At 54.5% G+C, this 19,985-nt stretch overlaps 7 protein-coding genes across 7 annotated transcripts; 3 read left to right on the plus strand and 4 right to left on the minus strand.

Annotated features, from left to right (window-relative positions):
- Nucleotides 1–1,467: 1,467 nt before the first annotated feature.
- Nucleotides 1,468–2,755, minus strand: CLUP02_17511 (acetyl esterase; the record flags this gene model as incomplete). Its single annotated transcript, XM_049296420.1, has 3 exons — nucleotides 1,468–1,541; nucleotides 1,612–2,626; nucleotides 2,717–2,755. The coding sequence occupies 3 exons, from the start codon at nucleotides 2,753–2,755 to the stop codon at nucleotides 1,468–1,470; spliced, it is 1,128 nt and encodes a 375-aa protein (XP_049137644.1).
- Nucleotides 2,756–4,222: 1,467 nt separating this feature from the next.
- CLUP02_17512 (histidinol-phosphate aminotransferase) lies at nucleotides 4,223–5,552 on the plus strand (the record flags this gene model as incomplete). The annotated part of the gene is made up of 2 exons (XM_049296421.1): nucleotides 4,223–4,296; nucleotides 4,376–5,552. The coding sequence occupies 2 exons, from the start codon at nucleotides 4,223–4,225 to the stop codon at nucleotides 5,550–5,552; spliced, it is 1,251 nt and encodes a 416-aa protein (XP_049137645.1).
- A 2,752-nt stretch (nucleotides 5,553–8,304) lies between these two features.
- On the plus strand, nucleotides 8,305–9,658 carry CLUP02_17513 (glycosyl hydrolase family 76; the record flags this gene model as incomplete). Its single annotated transcript, XM_049296422.1, has 3 exons — nucleotides 8,305–8,398; nucleotides 8,454–8,533; nucleotides 8,627–9,658. 3 exons carry the CDS (start codon nucleotides 8,305–8,307, stop codon nucleotides 9,656–9,658), a joined length of 1,206 nt encoding a protein of 401 aa, XP_049137646.1.
- A 387-nt stretch (nucleotides 9,659–10,045) lies between these two features.
- CLUP02_17514 (uncharacterized protein) lies at nucleotides 10,046–12,858 on the minus strand (the record flags this gene model as incomplete). Its single annotated transcript, XM_049296423.1, has 10 exons — nucleotides 10,046–10,228; nucleotides 10,750–11,107; nucleotides 11,183–11,319; nucleotides 11,395–11,578; nucleotides 11,630–11,941; nucleotides 12,013–12,275; nucleotides 12,316–12,411; nucleotides 12,484–12,598; nucleotides 12,639–12,687; nucleotides 12,819–12,858. 10 exons carry the CDS (start codon nucleotides 12,856–12,858, stop codon nucleotides 10,046–10,048), a joined length of 1,737 nt encoding a protein of 578 aa, XP_049137647.1.
- An 80-nt stretch (nucleotides 12,859–12,938) lies between these two features.
- Nucleotides 12,939–15,368, plus strand: CLUP02_17515 (uncharacterized protein; the record flags this gene model as incomplete). Its single annotated transcript, XM_049296424.1, has 11 exons — nucleotides 12,939–12,992; nucleotides 13,050–13,340; nucleotides 13,411–13,542; nucleotides 13,604–13,688; nucleotides 13,752–13,858; nucleotides 14,064–14,085; nucleotides 14,143–14,250; nucleotides 14,322–14,366; nucleotides 14,521–14,761; nucleotides 14,870–15,221; nucleotides 15,264–15,368. 11 exons carry the CDS (start codon nucleotides 12,939–12,941, stop codon nucleotides 15,366–15,368), a joined length of 1,542 nt encoding a protein of 513 aa, XP_049137648.1.
- Nucleotides 15,369–16,467: 1,099 nt separating this feature from the next.
- On the minus strand, nucleotides 16,468–17,861 carry CLUP02_17516 (large conductance mechanosensitive channel protein; the record flags this gene model as incomplete). The annotated part of the gene is made up of 6 exons (XM_049296425.1): nucleotides 16,468–16,530; nucleotides 16,611–16,755; nucleotides 16,921–17,121; nucleotides 17,318–17,508; nucleotides 17,576–17,673; nucleotides 17,756–17,861. 6 exons carry the CDS (start codon nucleotides 17,859–17,861, stop codon nucleotides 16,468–16,470), a joined length of 804 nt encoding a protein of 267 aa, XP_049137649.1.
- A 405-nt stretch (nucleotides 17,862–18,266) lies between these two features.
- Nucleotides 18,267–19,255, minus strand: CLUP02_17517 (SUR7 protein; the record flags this gene model as incomplete). Its single annotated transcript, XM_049296426.1, has 2 exons — nucleotides 18,267–18,778; nucleotides 18,844–19,255. The coding sequence occupies 2 exons, from the start codon at nucleotides 19,253–19,255 to the stop codon at nucleotides 18,267–18,269; spliced, it is 924 nt and encodes a 307-aa protein (XP_049137650.1).
- Nucleotides 19,256–19,985: the final 730 nt, after the last annotated feature.

The following is a 19,985-nucleotide window of genomic DNA, read 5'->3' on the forward strand; positions in this document are numbered from 1 at the left end:
TCTGCGCCGGGCTGCCACTTGAATCAGGAACGACGCCGAGCTGGATAAGGTACGGAGTATCCGTAAGGTAGGCAAGCTGGCAAGGTCCCACGCGGTAGGTACCTTTTTAGAAAGTAAAGGTAAGATAGAAGGATACGCGGAGAGCGGAAGGGGTGGGTGGCTGGTGCAAGACGGCACGGTAGGGTGCGGTTGGAAGCGAAGGGACAGGACGCAAAGCAACCCTTTGCGTACGTTTGACACGACGACAGGACAACAGAAAGGACCTCAGATGCGGCCTTGGTGTGAGTGACGGCGGGCGTGGAGCATCAAGCGGAGAGAGAGAGAGGTAAGGTAAGGTACGGATAGGGAGGCCAGGCGTGGAACGGCACGGCACGGTATCGGTGTGTCGGTGTGCGGTAAGGCAAGGTGAGATGAGGTGAGGTGAGAGCGGGTGTGGCGGCGCGGCGGTAACCTTGTCTAGAGTTCCAGTCCAGTTGCGATCCGGCGATTAATATTGTCTGGGTGTGTGTGAGAAATGAGGGAGCCGCGTGTGTGGGAAGCGAGCGAGCGAGATATCGGGGTGTCGGTGTGTCGTGTTGTGTGAGGTGTCAACCAGGCATTCATAGGCAAGAGGGACGTGGAAAGGCAGAAACAGAATTTTCCTGCGTTGCTTTTCCACATGGGCCCTGGGGGAGCTTGAGAAACGGCGGGGCGTTCTGGGAAGGGGGGGGAGGGGGGCACGCGCCGGGGTCATTGGAAACCTGTTGCGAACCTGCGCTTGGAACCCAGAAGGTGCGAAAGGTGGCCAGTACGTACCTCGGGACGTTAATCGAGCAGTCGAAGAGCCGAGGCGAAACTGCCCTTTGATTGGACTATATCGAAGACTCCACTTCAGCATGACAGGGGTGTGCCTGCAGCCGGCAAGGGTCATGTCTCCCCTTCCTTCCTCGAACTTCTTAAGAATAATAGAAGGCAAGATTGAATCAATTACCTACCGGTACCTTGTACCCGTACCTCTGTTGATGCTCGAGTATCTGATTAGCAGAGAGCATTCATCCTGCAAGTAAGAGACTAGCATGATTCAAAGCCAAACTGGGAAGATTGAGAATCGCCTTGCAGTGATGTGATATGGCACCTCTGAATACGTCTAAATGTCGAGACTAGGACGGTGTCTGCCGCTAGACGAAGCACCTCGCATGGTCTGGCATCGCAGTGCCTGCTGGAGCCTTGAAGTACCTAGGTAGTATTTCACCGAAAGCTAAGTAGACGCCCTGATGCCAGGTCAGGGACCAGGCCAGATGGACCTTCCTACAGTTCCTAGACTTCCTTGTATTTCCTACCATTACATGCCGACTCTTGTTCTCTCAAGACAGACATTATAAAGGCTTCATTCCATTACCCGTTGATCTTACCTCCAACATTGCCACCAGCCCATGGATCCTTCAAGCATAAACCCCACCCAACAGTAGCTGGCCGGATACGAGGCCCTCACGACGTATATGTTGTGCCGTACGTCGAGTTGCCGTACACAACATCGATGAAGTTCTGCGCTATAATCTCATCTTTCGATATCACTTCCGTTAGCCCAACATCCATACAAAAAGAAGAGCCAGCTAAACACCCTAGACTTACCCGCACGTTCCGAAGGATGCAACTCGTCATACCACAAAAAGCTCGACTTGGCCTCCGACGAGTCAACGCAGGCCCTAGTCACTGCATCGCAGGTCCGGTACGGTGCCGTCACGTTCGCAGGCGACGATAGGTAACTCGAAGGGTCGGCGTGGACGTCCCGCAGCAGAGAGTGCACGTCAAAGATTGAAAAGCTCGCCCCGGGCCAGCGCTTCTTGACGAGCAGGTGGAACGGCGCGCCGTAGTCAAACATGGTGTTGACGCTGGTGCTGTACTCGAGCATCTTGAACTCCGTCTCCGTCGTATTGTACGCCGTCTTGTTGGTCCAGAACTGGCTGTTCCCGAACCCGCTTTTCCCCGGCCCCGTCGCGGCGTACAGCGGCGACTGCTCCAGTGGTGCGATGTTCAAGAGGACAAAGTGGCGCCCGCCCGTCTCGTAGACGTTGTCGAAGACCTCCCAGATGCAGTCCACGTAGCTGGAGATGGTCGTGCCGGCGGCGTTGGTGTCGGTGAGGAACGCGCCGTAGCCCAGGTCGTTTGTGCCGATCCAGAGCGCGTAGACCGTGTTGTCCGCCTTTCTGTTCGGATAGAGCGTCTCAAAGGCCGTGTCAGCCTTGTACGCCGGTATCTCGTAGTCGAGCACGGATGGAAACGGCTGCTTGATGGCTGCGAAGTCGCGCGATATGATCTTGTTGGAGCAGGTGGCGCCGCTGACGGCGTAGCCGTAGTAGTTCGCTCCCGTCGAGTTGGCCGCGATCCGGCCCCAGGCATAGCCGCCGCTCGCAGTCGAGTTGCTCGGCGGTAGCAGAGTGCCGGCCGGGGGAGCCGTGCCGTTGTTGTTGATAAAATACGAGAGCCGACCTTCGTCGGTGTAGCTGTCGCCGAAGGCCACTAGGTTCTCAAACTTTTTCAGACCGCATTGGGAGGCTGTAGCCACTGAGGCTAGAGCTGCGACGACGAGGGGGAGCATAACGGCGGTAAGAGACTCGCAGGGCGAAAACACTCGGCCGGGCAGACACTTTCGAAAGGTCGGGAAGGGCAGCGGGGACCAGAATAAGCAACCGCCATAGCTTCGATATCTGGGGATTGATGTTCATATAGCTCTCACCCATGGCTTGACCCCCATAGCCTCACATTCTTGCGTCATGATGGGCCATAGGTCCTTTCATCCGGGACACTAGGATCGGGAGGGGCGGGGGAAGCTCGACCGATTCAGAGACGGACGAAGAATGGCCGCCTATGAAATGGGCCGGATCGTAGGTAGTAGGAGCTTTCCCCCGCGTACAGGGCGGGAGAGCGGTGACGAACCCGCGTGATGCGGAGTTCGGTAGAAGAGATATCAAATATCTGTAATTTCCCCAGATCCCATCATCATCATGGATGAGGGGTAAGTTGGGGAAAACATATCCTCGAGCTCCATACCCGTCACATCGGTCCAGCACTAGCTTGGTTCTGTCGAGCTGCCGACGCGAGGAGCTACGGCCGGCAAGTGAGGCGCGAAGTTGGAAATGCTTCTTGATCCTTGGAGAATGGGTTGGGGAGCTGTTTGGCTCGTTCGTCATGCAAACCAGGGATACTACATAGGTTGTGCGGGGTTTCCTGTTTGTTTCTCTCCTACCTACCGACATGGACATCCGACATTGCCGTAATTCAAGAAAAAAAAAGTTGGCTTGAAATTGGACCAGACCCGTGGTGCTGGCGTGCTCGTCTATATTCAGGCTGAATGCAGGCGATGACAGTTGACCCGCGACCCCGGGCCAGGAGCGGGGCATAAGTCCGGGTTGGTCTGTGGTAAGATCAAGATGCATGCTCAATCTAGGGACATTGCCCCCAGAGACGAATTGGATCGAAATGCTAAGACTCGGCTGTGTAAGTATGGTGAAGATCACAGAATGCTGCCCGTTGAAAACGAGGATGAAGCTGACTTGGGAATCCGACTAAGCTTTTGAATTAGCCTGAGAGCATACTTGAGCATGCATTCATTCAACTGCATAATTGCGTGAGGAGGGGAATCGAAGTGCTTATTCTCTATGCAGTCCATTTGATAGCAGAATTGCGGCTCTGTCGAAAGCCTGTAATTATATGAAGTATGACGAATCAGTACTCACTTAAGGTCGTCTGCGAACATTGACTTGCGGCTTGAAATCATCAATCGGCTTCATCACTTCAGACTTTGCTCCATGTCCCGCGTTGAAATTGAGCCGATGCCGAGCCAGACGGCTTCGGAGTGCCTGTTTTGAGCCGAGATTGCAACAGGTCACGATCAGTATTCCTACAGTTTTTCCGCGCAAGTGTTGCCCCGATCTGCACTGAGCCCTGTGGGCATCTCAGAAATCGATTTTTTTCGGATGGATGACAGAGGCAACATATCGAACCTCATTGGCCAATTGCCATTCCCTGATGACCCGCTTTGGCCCGGGCTGGTGCCGACGTATGGCTCCGGGGTCGGCGGGCCCAGCTGTCGGGACCCAGTTTACAGTGGCCGAGAGTTGACTCAACCCGACGTCAACTATCGTACTCAAGTGAGAGAGAAACTGGTGATATAAGGATTCACTCCGCTTCAGTATCCTCACAGCATCTGATCAGAATAGACGCTCCAGATACCCAAGCCACAATGTCGCCTTTTAACCTCGAAACGTGTGCGCGCCCGAATATTCTAGCCCTCGAGCCTTATCGCTGCGCAAGAGAGTAAGTTTCTCTCACTCGCCAAAAAAGCTCACTCACAAGACTCTCATAAACATTCCCCATCTCTGACACCACTCTTCAGCGACTACAAAGATGACGGCACAAACGTCCTCCTCGACGCAAACGAAAACGCCTACGGGCCCTCGCTGCAGTCCGACTTCGAGGCCGGCGACCTAGGCATCGACTTCAAAGGCCTGAACCGCTACCCGGACCCTCACCAACCGGAACTCAAGCAGCTCCTCTGCCGCCTGCGCAACACCCACACCCACACGGCAAAGGACCTCGCCCCCGCGAACCTCTTTGTCGGCGTCGGCAGCGACGAGGCCATCGACGCCCTGCTGCGCTGCTTCTGCGCCCCCGGCAAGGACCGCATCCTGACGTGCCCGCCCACCTACGGCATGTACTCCGTCTCGGCGCAGATCAACGACGTGAGCATCGTCAAGGTCCCGCTGAAGGCCGCCCCCGAATTCGGCATGGACACGGACGGCATCCTCGCCGCGCTGGGCGAGCCGGACAACAACGTCAAGCTCGTGTACCTCTGCACCCCCGGGAACCCGACGGGATCCGTGCTAGCGAAGGAGGACGTCCGGCGCGTGCTGGAGCACCCGACGTGGAACGGCATCGTCGTCCTCGACGAGGCCTACGTCGACTTCGCGCCCGAGGGCAGCTCCATGGCCGAGTGGGTGCTCGAGTGGCCCAACCTCGTCGTGATGCAGACCCTCTCCAAGGCGTTCGGCATGGCGGGCATCCGCCTCGGCGCCGCGTTCGCTTCCCCGCCCGTCGCGCGCCTGCTCAACGCCATGAAGGCGCCGTATAACATCTCCACGCCGACCAGCGCGCTCGCGCAGTACGCCGTCTCCGACAAGGGGTTGGCCGTCATGCGGGATAACCGCGCCAAGATCCTGGCGCAGCGGGACCGTATCATTGCCGAGCTTCCCCGGGTACCCGGCGTCGGCAGGTTGCGCGGCGGCACGGAGAGTAACTTTTTGTTGTACGAGATGCTGGACGCGGCGGGCCGGCCGGACAACGTCACGGCGTTGGCCGTGTACGAGCGCCTCGCGGAGAACAAGGGCGTCGTGGTGCGGTTCCGCGGTAAGGAGCACGGCTGTCTTGGGTGTTTGAGAATTACGATTGGTACCGAGGACGAGGTCACGAGGTTTCTTGCCTCCATTGCCAAGGTTCTGGCCGAGGTGCGCGGAGCTGCGCGGCAGCCGGACGAGGAGACGAGGGAGGCGGCGGCGAACGGGGTGGTCGCATAGATGGGACTGGTTTGTAACGAGGCATTGATAGATGATGGGAAGACGGCCAAATAAAAGTGTTTTATATAGCATTGAACATATTCGGTCGGGGCGATGGGACGGTGGGAAATTATATGCAGGCATAAAGATTAGACATTTATCCCTTACCTAAGTTTTCTCTTTCTGACGCATTCGTAATCAAACGTCTAGGACTGGCGTCTGTTTCTGTATCTTGAGCACATGACCGAGAATCTCCTCGGCTGCCTCTTCCGGCGTCTTCCTCGAGACATCAACGTCCACTACAACAACCTCATCACCTGCCTTAAAGCGATGACGAAGCAGTAGGTGGGCGTGTGTAAGTTGCCTCTTAGTTGAGTATGGCTGTTTTATCTTAATGACTATCATGTATCTATATTGTTAGTTGACATGAAGGATCAATGAGTCGCTGATAGAGGCCGGAGTGAGTCACCATGAGATATATGTAGAAATGATTCACCACCACCAGGATCGGTTTCCTATGTATCTCGAGCTAATTCTTACCATGTGCGTACGAAATGTCTCGTGAGTGGGAGAAGTCAGGTCTTGTTCACTAGGGGGTGTGGGAAACTCACCCCTACTCCTTGCCGTACAAGAAGTATTAAAGTATTATTTCGGGGAAAATGCCTGTAGATAGGCATTGATGAGGTCTCTTTAATGTCAAGATAATAGGGAATTTGCTAGTGTTTAGCTGGGCACCCTGCATGTATGTGAGCGGCATCAATCTACAACCTCAGACGTTAGACCGAAGGGGGGATATAGAGAACCATTCTTGTTACTATCCCAACAGAAGGGGCGGCCGCCTAGGTGGCCGAGGGGAGAAGGCCGTGAAGTCTTAACTAGTCCGTGATGCGCCGGCTTTGGAACCTTCATTGACCATTCTTTTTTCTTTTACGGTTTGTTTTATTACTCTTCAATTTGAAATATACAGTGCTCGTCATTATAAATTTCCAGTAGCAGAGTGATGACTTCTTTATCTCAGTAAACAATTATGTACTACTGCGTACGGCCCCCAGCTCTCATATCTTAAACGCCTGTGAGATGATCGTGATAGCTTCGAACATTCGGCCCCACCATGATCACGTGATTTTGAGCAACTGCGTCGGGCAATCAATCAATCGCAACCGTTGGACAAGAGCCATATGCTATTACACCGGGTTTCTTCGAAATGTCGACAGCCATGAGGACTTGATAATCTGCCTTATTGGTTCCGATCCAGTTGAGTCGTCGCCTTTGCCCATTGACCCTGCCAGTGCTTGCCTGGCTTTCAGTCGACCTAAGTAGAATTGAGAAATGAACCGCCAGCAACGCGCCATCGAGAACCAATCCATTACCTTTTCCATATTGTTTACGAGACCCGGCATTCGGCACGGCGCCACCACAGAAGAGGGAAAAAAACAACCGCCGTTTTGTCAACCATTTCCAGAAATCATGGTTGCCGATAGGCACCCCCAGGCCCCCGCCATTCTCCATTAGGCAAGGGCTAAAATTGGGTGCCGTCGCTGTTTCATGTGTCGAGCTGGAGGTAACGGTAACCCGAGCTAGCGGCTCTCAAGTAGATCATCCCGTCAAGGGTTTCTCACCACTCCTCCAAACAAGCGCCCAATCACTGGCCCAATCGTCGACATCCTGCCTGGTTCTTGCCGGCCTTGCAACATGTCTGGACAGCAGAACTCCAAAAGAGCCAGAGGTCTTCTATGATCCCATCCTCTTTCGATCTGCCATGGGTTGTCCCGGTACAACGCTGGCCTGTCAATCACAATTCGAAATACCCTTTCTTCATGCAAGTTTGTTCATTGTAAGCTTGCATTGAGAACCACACAAACCGCCCACACCCCGCTCTCCCGCATCCCCCTCCCCCCCCCCCCCCCCTTTTCGGCGGCTCTGGTCCCGTTGGAACTTCCCCTTTCGACCAGTCAACCACCCCTCCTCCTCAGCTCTTCAGCCCAGTGACAGCGCAGCGTCTCCAGACTGCAAGTATATACATCCGTATGTGCGTACCTGACTAAAGGCCGCCGCCGCGCTTCTCAAAACATGGGGAGATGACCCAGTCGAAGCCCCTGTCTACACCCAAGTTCACAACCGCCCGCCCCAAGAGTCAGGGGGGAGACCGGCGGGATTCATGTGGGCAAGGAGACTTTTTTGTACGAGCAGCTGTCAAGAAGTCTAAAAGAGATGGAACATGGGATGAAAGGTGGGCTGAGTCGAACCAAAAGTTCAGCGAGTGGCCTCCCCCCCCCCCCCCCCATTGGCCGGAGCTGCCGTCTATTCCTTGAACTTCACCCCTCAACGCTCCTAGTGCCACCTCACGAACCGCGCGCCGGGACCTGAACAGCGAACTGCCCTCTTCGCCCCCCTGGTTGCGACGTTCCTTTTCACTCATTAAGAGGAACGCCTCGGTTGCCCTGTATGTAGATCGGATACTTTCTTGCCTGTTTATTACCTAAACTATGCGCTGCCACTTTCGCTTCTCAACCTCCTCTCGTTTCTCGTGAACTGTTTCGCTGCTTGTTTCTCGCCCTCTTTCACCCAAAAAAGCCATTCCTTTAGGAAATACTGTCTTCTCTCACCCTACGTCCCTCTTTGACGGAGTATTCCCTACTTTGCTATATCCGAAACATTCCTTTGTGAAAGGCGCTGGATAAGTAGTTGGTCTCTTGAAGACACTGTCCTATCGTCAGAACGGTGACAACCCACGGCGCCCAAAGTCTATAGATCAGCTCCTGGTATCATCACCATGGTCCTCATTAAGCCCGCTCTCATCGCCTCCGTGGCTGTTACGGCGGTCTCCGCCTTCACATCGCCCAAGACGCTCGATGTAAATAACGCAGGTTGGTGCCGCCCAAATTCCCAACCATGTAAAGCTTTTGCTAACAGAGCCCCAAGACTCCGTCAAGGCTATTGCCGGCAGTCTGGCTTTCGGTGCCATGTCTTACTACAACGGAAACGTCTCCAGCGATCCCAAGGTATGACAACCTAGAGCAGACATTTCAGGTCTCCACGAACGAGAAGGATAGTCTCAGCATCGAGTACAAGAACTGACAAGACAATCTCCATAGATGGTCGGCGACCTCCCGGAACCATACTACTGGTGGCAAGCCGGCGCCCTCTGGGGCATAATGATGGACTACTTCCACTACACAGGCGACGCAACCTACAACGCAGTCCTGACCCAAGCCCTGACCGCAAAAGTAAACACGGGGCCCAACTACGACTTCATGCCCCCCGAGCACGAACTCGAAGAAGGAAACGACGACCTCGGCTTCTGGGGCTTCGCCGTCATGTCCGCCGCCGAGCGCAACTTCCCCGACCCCGATCCCTCGACGGGGGCCCCCGCCTGGCTCCAGATGGGCCGCAACATCTTCAACTCCCTCGCGGGCCGCTGGAACATGACGCACTGCGGCGGCGGGCTCCTCTGGCAGATCTACGAGTCCAACCCCAACGGCCTCAACTACAAAAACAGCGTCAGCAACGGCGGCTTCTTCCAGCTCGGCGCCCGCCTCGCCGCCGCGACGAACGACTCCCGCTACGCGGACTGGGCCTCGTACGTCTGGGACTGGTCCGCCGCCGTCGGCTTCCTCGACGCCGACCTCAAGGTCTACGACGGCGCCGACGCGCGCGACAACTGCACAAAGACGAACTACGTCTCCTTCACCTACTCCACGGGCATCTACCTCTACGGCGCGGCCGTCATGGCCAACCACACGGGCGACGCCCTCTGGGCGGACCGCGCGACCAAGATGCTCGCCACGGCGCGCAAGAGCTTCTTCTCCCTCGACGAGAACAGCACAAACATCATGTACGAGCCCGCGTGCGAGACGGTCGGCACCTGCAACACGGACATGAAGACGTTCAAGGGCTACCTCTCGCGCTTCATGTGGCAGTCCGCCGTCGTCATGCCCGCCCTGCTGCCCGAGGTCAAGGAGATCCTGATCCCGAGCGCGCTCGCGGCGGCCAAAGCCTGCGAGGCCGCGGCGGGCAACGTGACGTGCGGGCAAAAGTGGTACGTCGACGGCGACGACGGCAGCTACGGCCTGGGCCAGACCATGAGCGCGCTCGAGATCATCCAGGGTCTCGTCGTCAGCCAGTAGGTTTTTTTGCGACAACCTCCGTTGCGGAAACCAACCCTCTTTGCGTCCTTCCGTGTCCTGCGCTGTGCATTCAGTGGATAATGAGCCAACGGGGGATCAACCGCTGACGGGCATTGCGCCAGCCTCACGAATGCAACCGACAACTCGACGAGTAATTCGACGACTGACCCGCCTCTCGCCACCGTCCCGAGCCAAAGTGACGCAGCAAACATCTTGTTCAAATGTACATACACAAGCGTCTTGGGCGCCATGTTGCTATTTTGGCATTTGCCTCTTGTGTAGAAAGGAATCTAGGGAAAATAGGCGTAACTGGCGTTGGGTAAAGGCATTATTTCTGAACATATGAAAGACTATACATACCCCTGAAAGTTTCTAATGTTCAAGACCTCAAATTAACACATCATGCTTGTCACCCTGCTGCTTAGTGAAGAATCGATCGTCCAAGAGGCGAGTATAATAGCTGTCCGCGTTCCACGCACATGTTGTCTTGCGTGGAGCGTAACGCAGGACTGCCGACCAATCTAGCGGGGATCCTGTCAAACGTGTGACTGCTCGAAGGATCCGTTCATTCTAAGATGATGAGATGAGTGACAGATTGTTTTGACGGGCATGTTCTCGGTGGATAAACGACACGAATTTTCGATGAAACTGGTTGCACAAAGAATCATAGGACTAGGAATCATCTCCTCCTGTCCTTTCCATGTTTATATTTGCCGTTGATCCCTTGATCGTAAATAAATTCAACGCCGATACGGGGTATAACTCCAAAAAGGAGCACATTGCGAGAAATGAAAAAGCTCTGTGGGTAGAAAAGACAATGGGCTCGCCAACGACACTCCACTTGCTTCCCCCTTTATGCTGACACGTGGGCAAAACTCCAATCATGTGTCACCCTCTCCAAATCGTTGTCCCGAGATCCAGTTTCCTAGTTTTGATCTGCTTCGTATGCTGCCTTTCCATGATGATGATGCCGCTCTCTATTTCGTTTTCTTTCGGATTCCGAGTAGCAGATCATTTGTGATCGCCATTGTGGGTATAGTGTGCCGTAGGTAGGTAGTCTGAGAGCGTAGAAACGTCGCCGGTTATGCCACCAACGCGACAACTGCCATGCTGCATACCGATGCAATGAGAGCCCAGCCGCGACCAAGACGAGGGGCAGCGCTCGGGTTGGTTTCGGCAGGTAATGAAGGCGACAGGCTATCCGTGTACAAGAAGTCGTCAAAGTTCGAGTTGTCGGCAGTCGTTGTCGTCGCTGGGGTTGCTGTAGCCGCGGGCTCCTCGGCCATAGTGAGAATACCCCATTCCACCTCAGAGCCGGTCATGGTCGATGTCCATGACACCTCGGTCGGGCCCGTCAATTTGCCGTTAATGTATCCGCTCTTTAGACTCGAGTATCCTGAACATGTCGCAGCTGTCGTCCCGCTCAATGTGCAGCCCAGATCGGCGATGCTGTCCGCCCACGTCAAAATTAGCTGTCCCACTCCTTCCCAAGCGACGCACGTGTTGCGGGAGGCGAGAACCTACAGAGTTGATGTCTTGGTGCCGTGGAACTGAAGCGTGCTCTCGCCCTCGGAGAAGACGAAGGGGAACTCGATGGCTAGGTCGCAATTGGGGCTTGTTTGTGGCGGGCAGAAGACGGTATATGTTGTTTCTTTGGCATTCTACGATGGCGCAAATAGTTAGATCACAGCAATCGCATTCGATAGGAAGCTCCGGCAGCATTGAGACGCTCATACACTTGAGATTACACTCCCCCGCAGCTGCGACCAGCTATTCGCATCATAGTGCGGCAGGTAGATCGGAACAGTGGTCGTATCATCGGCGAGGACGGCATTCGAGACAAGGAAACACAGTGACAGCAGAGCGGCGGAAGGCTGCGAGCACCTCATCGTGGCGACGTAGAATGTGGATTGGTCGAGTCTCGAGCCGGTCGAAAGGTGCAGCAGTGCTTGACGTCAACGAGCTAGCCACCGGAGGCGGTTCATGGGTCGGACAGCTACCGATACTGGCAAGGCAAGGTTATGCAATGCAGCGGACCAGGCTGACAGGGCGGGTGTTGAAGCTGGGGGAGCCAGACGGGGACTTGGTGACACGCCGTTGATTTCCCTATCAAAGTAGGAGAAAGGTCGGAGGAAAGGCCGTTGGCCGTTCTTTGGGGCGGAGAGTGGGTTTGTTCGTATGCGGCGGTGGTGAGCGACCCTGGTTATAGCATGGGACGGTCGTAGCGGGTGTTTCGCGGTTGTAGCGATGGCATGAGGTACGACGAATACAGCAAAGCGGAAGCTGTCAGCAAGCAGGGAAAGGTTGCGTCTTGGTCGGAGGGGTCCGTTTCCTTAAAAGAGCAAGCTAGGAACGGAGCCGAGAGAATGAGGAGGGGTTTCCGGTGAAGGAGATTTACTGTCGTGACAGCAGTATTGCGAGCAAAGGGGAGCGGCTCAACTTTCAGGTGAGTAGAAAGACGTGTCGGAGAGAGATTGAGGACTTTGCAGCCTTTGCCAATGCGCCGTCCTTGCCGGCCAAGGCTGGGCGGGAGAGTAGGTGAGCGATTGGCATTCTTTTGGCAAAATGGGACGAAAGCCAAGACTTTTGGACAAGATGGTACGGCGCCCTTTGGAGACTCGGCGAATGTGTGAGAGGGTCAAAGGTCCACGACCCACGGGAGACGAAGGTGGCTTGCCCTTGTCTCGGCAGACCTCATGCTCACTGTATGCGTAAGGTGTGCTCCGTAGGCTGGCTTCCTCGTAACAACGGCGCTTCCCGTCAGTTCAGTCAGGTTGAGACTTCAACCGTCAACGGCCTTCCCAAAAGGCAACCCAGCAGCAGACCTGCTGCTGCATTGCAGGCAGTGGGTGTAATGCGAGCTGAGCACCTCCATCTCGGGGGCGATTCAATGCGTGCGATAATAGCTGGGTAACCGTAGCGTGCGTACGGAGTAGGTATCTGCAGTGTGTGCGTGTACCACTGTATCCGTAGCATCCACCGCGGCTCGCCTGATGGCCAAGGGCCGACGGCTGCTGGATCATCCAATGCTAGTGGTGGACATTGGCAGCTGGGCGAGGGAAACAAAACGGGCGACGATGAGAGGATGGAAGGGAAGAAGGCCAAGAAATGCCAAGACCGCGAATTTCGAAAAAAATAATAATATGAGCTGGGTGGGCACGGGCGCCCGGACTGGAGACGGTCCTCTTGTCACTGGCCATCTGACTGGCCGGACGTTGCCAGCCAGGCAGGAACCGGCAGGGGTTGGCTGTCCCCCCCGTGGCCCCCCCGTGCCCCCGTCATGCCCGTTCGTCCCCGCTCCGCTGCGCTACTGAGGAAGTCGCAACTCACAACAGTGACTCTTGCGGTCTTGCCTTTCCAGAGGAGGCTTAGGTAACTTGCATCCCATGAGGAAACCTCGACCAAAACACCAGCACCTTCCCATCCCGTCGTTAATGCTGGGCATCACTCCGGGACTTTATGCCCACAACCCGGCCTGACCAGAAAATCCCTCTTCAGAAACATCACGGTCTCGGTCTCACCTCTCCGCCACCCAACGGTTCCTTTTGTCGGATCTTTTCTGGATACCGTTCGATCGCAGCTGATCAGAATTGACCATGCCCTCGTCAACGTGGAACATACGATATCTGGACCCCGAGTGGAAGTGAAGTCCAAGTGGGAGCCGATTCCGCCTCGATTTGCTGTTTGATAGGCTCCGACTGCGAGTCTCGGGGCCCTCTTTCCGCTCGCTGCAACTCCCTCATCCGTGTTAGGCAGGACCCAATGTGTGGTCATTATCCACCGCTGCAGATGCATCTGCTTTCTACCCACGCGCGATAGACCATCACTCGGCTCTCGCCGGTGACCACGCCTTCGTCTTTGTGACCATCTCAACGTTGGAGTCAGTCGCACTGCTAAACTCAGTCTCGATCTGTACTGTGTGCGCCTCTGTGCACTGGCCACAAGATTATTCTGAGCGACTGTTCCAACGAGTTCGTTCCATCTTTCATCCCATCACTCACGTCGAGCTCAACTAGCAAGGGCTTTCGATGTTGCCATTTCATCCGACCCGTCCTGCTCCCGCCCGGGGCATCCTGCAACTGAAGCGTCCTAGTAAACTCACCGCTACAGTTCAGCGAATCTAAGCCCGCAGAGTCGCAGACCGGAAGATGTCAAAATAAACTCAGCTCCAGCTTGCACAACTACCACGCCCATGCCATAGTGACCAATCGCTAACGTCTGTCTACAGCATGCCGATGCTAGACGAGTTTTGACCTGCGTATTAGTTAACAGCAATCAATGCCTTGTTCAAGGCAGGATACACGATGCACTCCACCAAAACGAGCATCTCTAGGGGACGAATATAACATATTGCCAGCTACCTCATATTTCGTACAAACAATTGCGTGGTGCACACAGGTCACAGTCCGATTTTTCAGAAAATCATAGTGTGTGAAGCTGTTCGAGTGTGCCAGCGAGCCTCAATCATTCGGGTTCGCAACAAGGCGTTTCATGGCATCACTTCCATAACACAAAACGGTTGATTTTCTTCATCAGAATGACAGCCAACATTGTTGCGCGGCGTCCAATCGGAGTATTGCTTGTCAACAGCAGTCTGGACTGCCGTTTTTGGGCTTTGGTTTATTATTATTTTTTTCTCGCTACCAACACACGATGACACGAGCGCTTGACCAGAAATGGCCATGGACTCTCGGGCCCAATTCCTCCAGTAAGCCTGCGGCACAGCTTTGCCGGGAAATTGACCACCATGGCCAGCCAAGGAAAAAACATTGCCTCGCCGCGATATTTACGAGGACATCTTTCTTTACCATCTTAATTACGTACTGATCACAAGATGAAGTACTGCACGACAGCCTGGTTAGCCTTCGTGGGCATCACCGCGGCGCAAACCACGTCCGTGATCAGCGTCCTCAACCCCTATTTCGGTGACAACCCCTACGACGCGTCCATCAAGGACGCTAATCCCACCGCGACAACGTACATCGTGAGCTGCCAGACCAACAGCACGAATTATCAATGTCGCGCCGACCCCTCCGCCTTGATGACCCTCGTGGGAGGGCCGTCGACCATGGAACTTCACATTGACCATACTGCCAGCGGAGTGTAAGTCGTCCCCACACTCTAATCTACTCGTCATTCCATCACCCAGGCGCATCCGATAGTGGGCGGTTGAAAATCTTGACCATGGTCGCTGAATATTCTTCTTTCCAGATCAATCGAGTACATTGGTACCGTTTCAGGTGATGGCCTGGACTACCAGCAGATCGTCACAAAGAGCGGAAACACCGCCATGATGGCCAACATGAGACTTTCGCCTCTGACGGCTACAAGCCTCTACGTTCCCCTCACCGTCACCGCTGGCCTGGAGAAACTGCAGCAAGCTCAGACCGGCGCTACTGCGACTGCGACTGCAACGGCCACGGCGTCCTCCTCGGGATCGGCGCAGAGCGGGTCCGGGTCCGCTGCATCGGCCACGAGTGCGCAGGCCTCTTCGACGTCAACGCCTAACGCCGCTGCACCCCGTGTCGCCCGGGACGGTCTTCTTGCTGGCGCAATTGCTGCAGTTGGGTTCATGATGTTCTAAGTATGCTGGTGGCAGAGCCAGGTCTTTGAAGATGTTGTTTCGGTCGAGGCATCGAGCATTGGGTATATTATGGGAACAGCAACAGGCGGCCTCGCGAATAATTTTGCGGCCTTTGTTGACGCATAATGACTGTCAAAACTGTAACAACATGCTTGTTTCTCACTCATTGTCAAGAATGACCTTTTGTTGCCTGTTGTGGCGATGATTTCCCTTCACCTCGTTGACTTTGTGTGAGTCAAAGACGAGGTGTTTTCTTCTTCTTTGGCTGTCATACCGACGACAACCAAAGCATTGTTTGTTGAACCAGTCTCAGCACAGCTGGGCAACGAATCGCGATAGTTCTTTTACGTGAGGAGCAGCATGTTGTATAGATACAATCCTATTGAAGCATAATTTATTTCCCACCTCTTACTTCCCCAGCGTCCACCACTTAGCCAGATGAAGATTTGCACACTGCCCGCGTCTCGCCTTTCCCACAGTCTCAAACCAGGAATTGAATTTATACTTGCAAGCCAAGCGACAGCAATCTCTTCCTTTTCTCGCTTCCCTCTCCCTCTCCGCCTCACTCCATCTCACCTCGCAGAACTACAGAAGCAAGTCAAGCAATGGAACCCGGCGTGCAGGCCGGTATCGCGTTAGCGTGCGTGGGCGGCGTCTTCGTCCTCTGTTGTGCGGCGTTTATAACATTCCGCCACGTCATGTCGCCGCGCGCGCAAAAGGAGTATTTCAGGCGGAACGGGGGCGTTGCAGAAGAAACGATGCCTGGTGTTTGACGAAGCGGTAAAGAAGAAGAAAAGGCTTGCGTATAACGGTGCGAGATGGGATCCTTGGGAAAGTACAGTGTTGGCGAGTAGAGTGAAGGGGCATGGCAGAACGTGATGTAGCCGCATCTCATCAAGTAGTGAGAGCGTTTGGATTAACACGGATATGAATACGTGGTAAAGTAGAATCGGCCACTTCATTGAAGAAAGAATATGGACTTGGGTTTCAAGGATGATGCTTTGAATACTCATAAACCATGAAACGGCACTGAACTCTGTCAACTCCAGACCCTGCTATGCTGGAATAATGCTTATGAACACAACAACACCCGACACCCGGCTTTCGTGATGCTGCCTTGCCACCCCCGACCACCCCCGATATGCTAGAACCCTAGTTTGAGAGGACGAGCACACACTCGCGCGTGCTCCCGCCACCATTGGAAAGAAACTAGAGAAGAGCCTCATTACTGATGAGCCCGCTCCTCACGCCCGTCTTGCCAGCTGGTGCAGTTGACGCAGCGTTGCGCCTAATGCTCGTTTGGTCAGCTTCAACGGGGTTATACTCTCATCTATCCGAGAACTTCTTTGGACATGAATGGATGCGCACCTTATTGCTGATCCGCTTGCGGCAGTACTTGCACTTAACGGTATGCTTAATAATCGGCTCCCGGGAGAAGAACTGGAAAACGTGTGCCAGTCCGTAGAGCGAGATGCCGACGCAGAGGAAGGAGACGAGTTGGTTGAGGAATGAGCTATGTGGGGGTTAGAGACGGTTGAGCGAGGTTCTTTGGGTGTGTAATCCCTCAGAGTCACAAAGGCGGATGTTTCCGGACGAGGACGAACCCGATACCACATGAAGTCTTTCCGTGGTGATGATCAAGCAGAATTAAGGTGCGTGAACTAAAGGAGAATCTTACCCGTAAGCTAAGACGACGGCGCCGTCATCCTTGGCGCGCTCGAGGGTCGTGTACTTGTTGTCGTGGGTGTAGTTCGGGCCGCCCTTTAGGACGGCGAACTTTTCTTCCATGTTGCGGTTGAGCGGGAAGATGACGGAGATGGGCGGCATGATGATGTTCTGCACAAAGTTGTTGACGAGGGTCGTGAAGGCGGCCGCGATGCTATCGAGCAGTATGCGTCAATCTACCAGGATCCCCGTTCATATTGGAAAAAGTCCAACATGAAGCTGGCTGACACTCTCAAACAACATTATTGCGTGTAAGCGTTGTTGATATAAGAGGGACCTGCTCTTGAGTCGTCTCCTCATACTTAAGGATGGCATGCTTGTCGAGCATAATTAGGGGGATAGGTGCTTACATCAAACCAAAGGCGATCTCGAGAATGTTACCCTGCAGGGCAAAGTCGATGAAGCCATCCCAGAAACGCCGCACCTTTTGCTGGCCCCGTCCAAGGAGGGATTCCTCTTCGCCGTTGTCGTTGCGGCCTTGCATGTTCGCCGCGGAGGAGATGCGGTCTGAGAACGGGAGGGAGGGCATCCTGACGGTGCTCTACCGACAAGGGGGAGGAGACGCACTATACTTGGAGGTAAAAAAGGAGAACGAGGAGATACGGAACTTCACAGCCGTGAAAGCGTGGTATGCAACGGTGCGACGGCGGTGAAGTATGAGAGTTGAAGCGCCCTTGAGGTGAGGTGTAGTTGAAGTGTGGCGTGCCTAAGGCGACGGTCAAGGTTGGGTCCGTTTGACCAAGGTTGAGACATGGTGGTTGTTGCCTGTTTGGGGAGGAATGACGTACCCCACATTCCGGGGTGCGTGACGCCGGAGCCGGGGTGGGTCTCCTCCGAAGGCAGATTCCGATGTTGAAGAGCGTGAACGAAGTTCGACAGCTCATCATACCTCATTCGGCGGTTCTCATATTGAAGTTGAACTTGACTCATATTCACTTATACAGAGGAAGTTACAATCACAGCTATAGTCTCACCAACGATGGACTGGGAGTGTCAACAGCCGGCACTGGGTTTCTTTGATTGATGGCATCTTTATTGATGTGGTTCTAGAAGTAATGCTATGAAATGATGTACTTTGGTTTTATATATCGCGACAATGGTATCTTGAACAAGGTTTAAAAAAGGATCGTGACGTCGGGAATAGCCATGATATGCCAGCTATCGGGGCAAACACGACAAGGGTATCGTTTCAAATACATCGCTTTCGTACTGCGGTTTCTCAATCTGAGAGAAGTGAAGGCGCACTTATGGCTTGACGACTCTTAACGAGTCAAACCGGCGAGAATGCTGCTTCGAATCTTAGAAGCTGCCCTTCTTATGGCGCTTCTCGGTATAACCGCGCGGCGCTCTGCGCGACCGCCTCTCAGCGCAGAACTGCGTGACCCAGTACACGGACGCCGCAAACATGACGGCGAAGGCCACCCAGGAGATAATCATAAACTTCTGCCCGACCTTTGCCGAGATGCCGACGTCCTCGCCAATGTCGGTGATCTGCTTCGCGCCCTCCTTCGCGCCGATAGTCGTGACGAGACTGCCGGCAAAGAGCAGGAGAGCCGCCAGAAAGGCGAAGGCAAAGTTGGTGAGCGTCATGCGCTTCTTGAAGCCGAGGAAGAAAGCGGCCAGCGAGCCGAGGATGGCGAGGCCAGAGAAGCCGATGCCCATGACGTAGAGGACAAAGATGGCGAGGAGGGCCTTGTTGACTTTGTCCATGGCGTCCTCGATGGTGTCGGGCCAGTTGAGGTCAGACAGGCTCAGGCTGAGAGGGCCTATTTCGAGTTCTTGGTCCAGCATCTTGGTGAGGTTCACGTTTGCTAGTGTTTCCATGTTAGCTTCCATGACAGACGATAGGGCAAGGTACTAGCGGGGGTTTACTTACGACCAGGGGACGGCTGGGTGCAGTTCGTGACGTTCAGCCAGACGTTGGGCGCCGTGACGTTGGGCGAAAATTGGCCGTGGCATACGTCCATCAGGTGCAGGGAGTACCACTCGGAGATTCCCAACTCGTCGGCGAGGCGGTCAGCGACATCATTGCCGATATCGTTGAGGACGTCGGACACCTTGTCGCCAACGCCGTCGATGAATTTGTCGAGGAAGCTGCCGGTGGTAGCAGCGGGATCAGCCTCCGAGGTTGCGGAGGGGATGAGGTTGTGGCCCAGGGTCGAGGTGTTGAGGCGGACGACGTCGTAGTCCTCCATGAATCCCTCCTTGTGCCCGGCGAAGAGGGCGAGGAAGGAGAGGACGAATGCCACGATGGACAGTACCAACGGTACTATCACGGTGAAATGCATGTTGTCGATATTGGCTGATTTTGCTCGCGTTGAACAAATGAAAGAATGGTTGGATGGAGACGGGGTTTGGTTGTAGATTGTTTGGGTACACCGCGGGACTTTGTGACCGCGGACCAGAGGTTTGTCGAGAGACTTATGGTAGGTTCTGCTTGTCAACTTGGAAACGTGGTGTTCAAAATCAAAAGACCCCGCGACTGAAAGACTTTAAAGGTAGCAAAGGGGTCCAGGCCTTTTTGAGGAAGACCAAGTAGCCTAGGGTCAATGGGTGAATCATATCGAACCAGCCATCCAAGACCCTGGACCGGCAATGATGCAACCGAGGGGACCCTGACTGGAGGTGAAAGAATGCTGTGATGGAGACGATGGACAGGAACAAGGCCCGCGGCCCCATCAGCGTCACTCGCCTGTACTGGGGGCAAAACCATGATTAGAGTAGGCGCATATGCTACGGGGGGTGGAAGGTAGGGCGGTAGTTGGAACTTGGGCGTCTTAGCACAACGTGGGTGCCACGAACAAGTGCAAGAATCCACAGGCAGGGAGACATCATCTTTTGCTTGGCGAGGCGTTGAACAACACAGCAGGTCTAAGTCGAGCCTGACGTGGCCAAGATCTTTAGTCATGGAAGAAGGGTGTGTGGTTGGTGACTTGTTGTTCGGGTTGTGGATGTGCAGGTACTGTGTACGCAGTAGAACGATATCCAAGTTTACGTCATCGGTCTTTCTACGGCTAC

The sequence above is a fragment of the Colletotrichum lupini genome, chromosome 10, assembly GCF_023278565.1.
Source record: "Colletotrichum lupini chromosome 10, complete sequence".
NCBI classification, from domain to species: Eukaryota; Fungi; Ascomycota; class Sordariomycetes; order Glomerellales; family Glomerellaceae; genus Colletotrichum; species Colletotrichum lupini.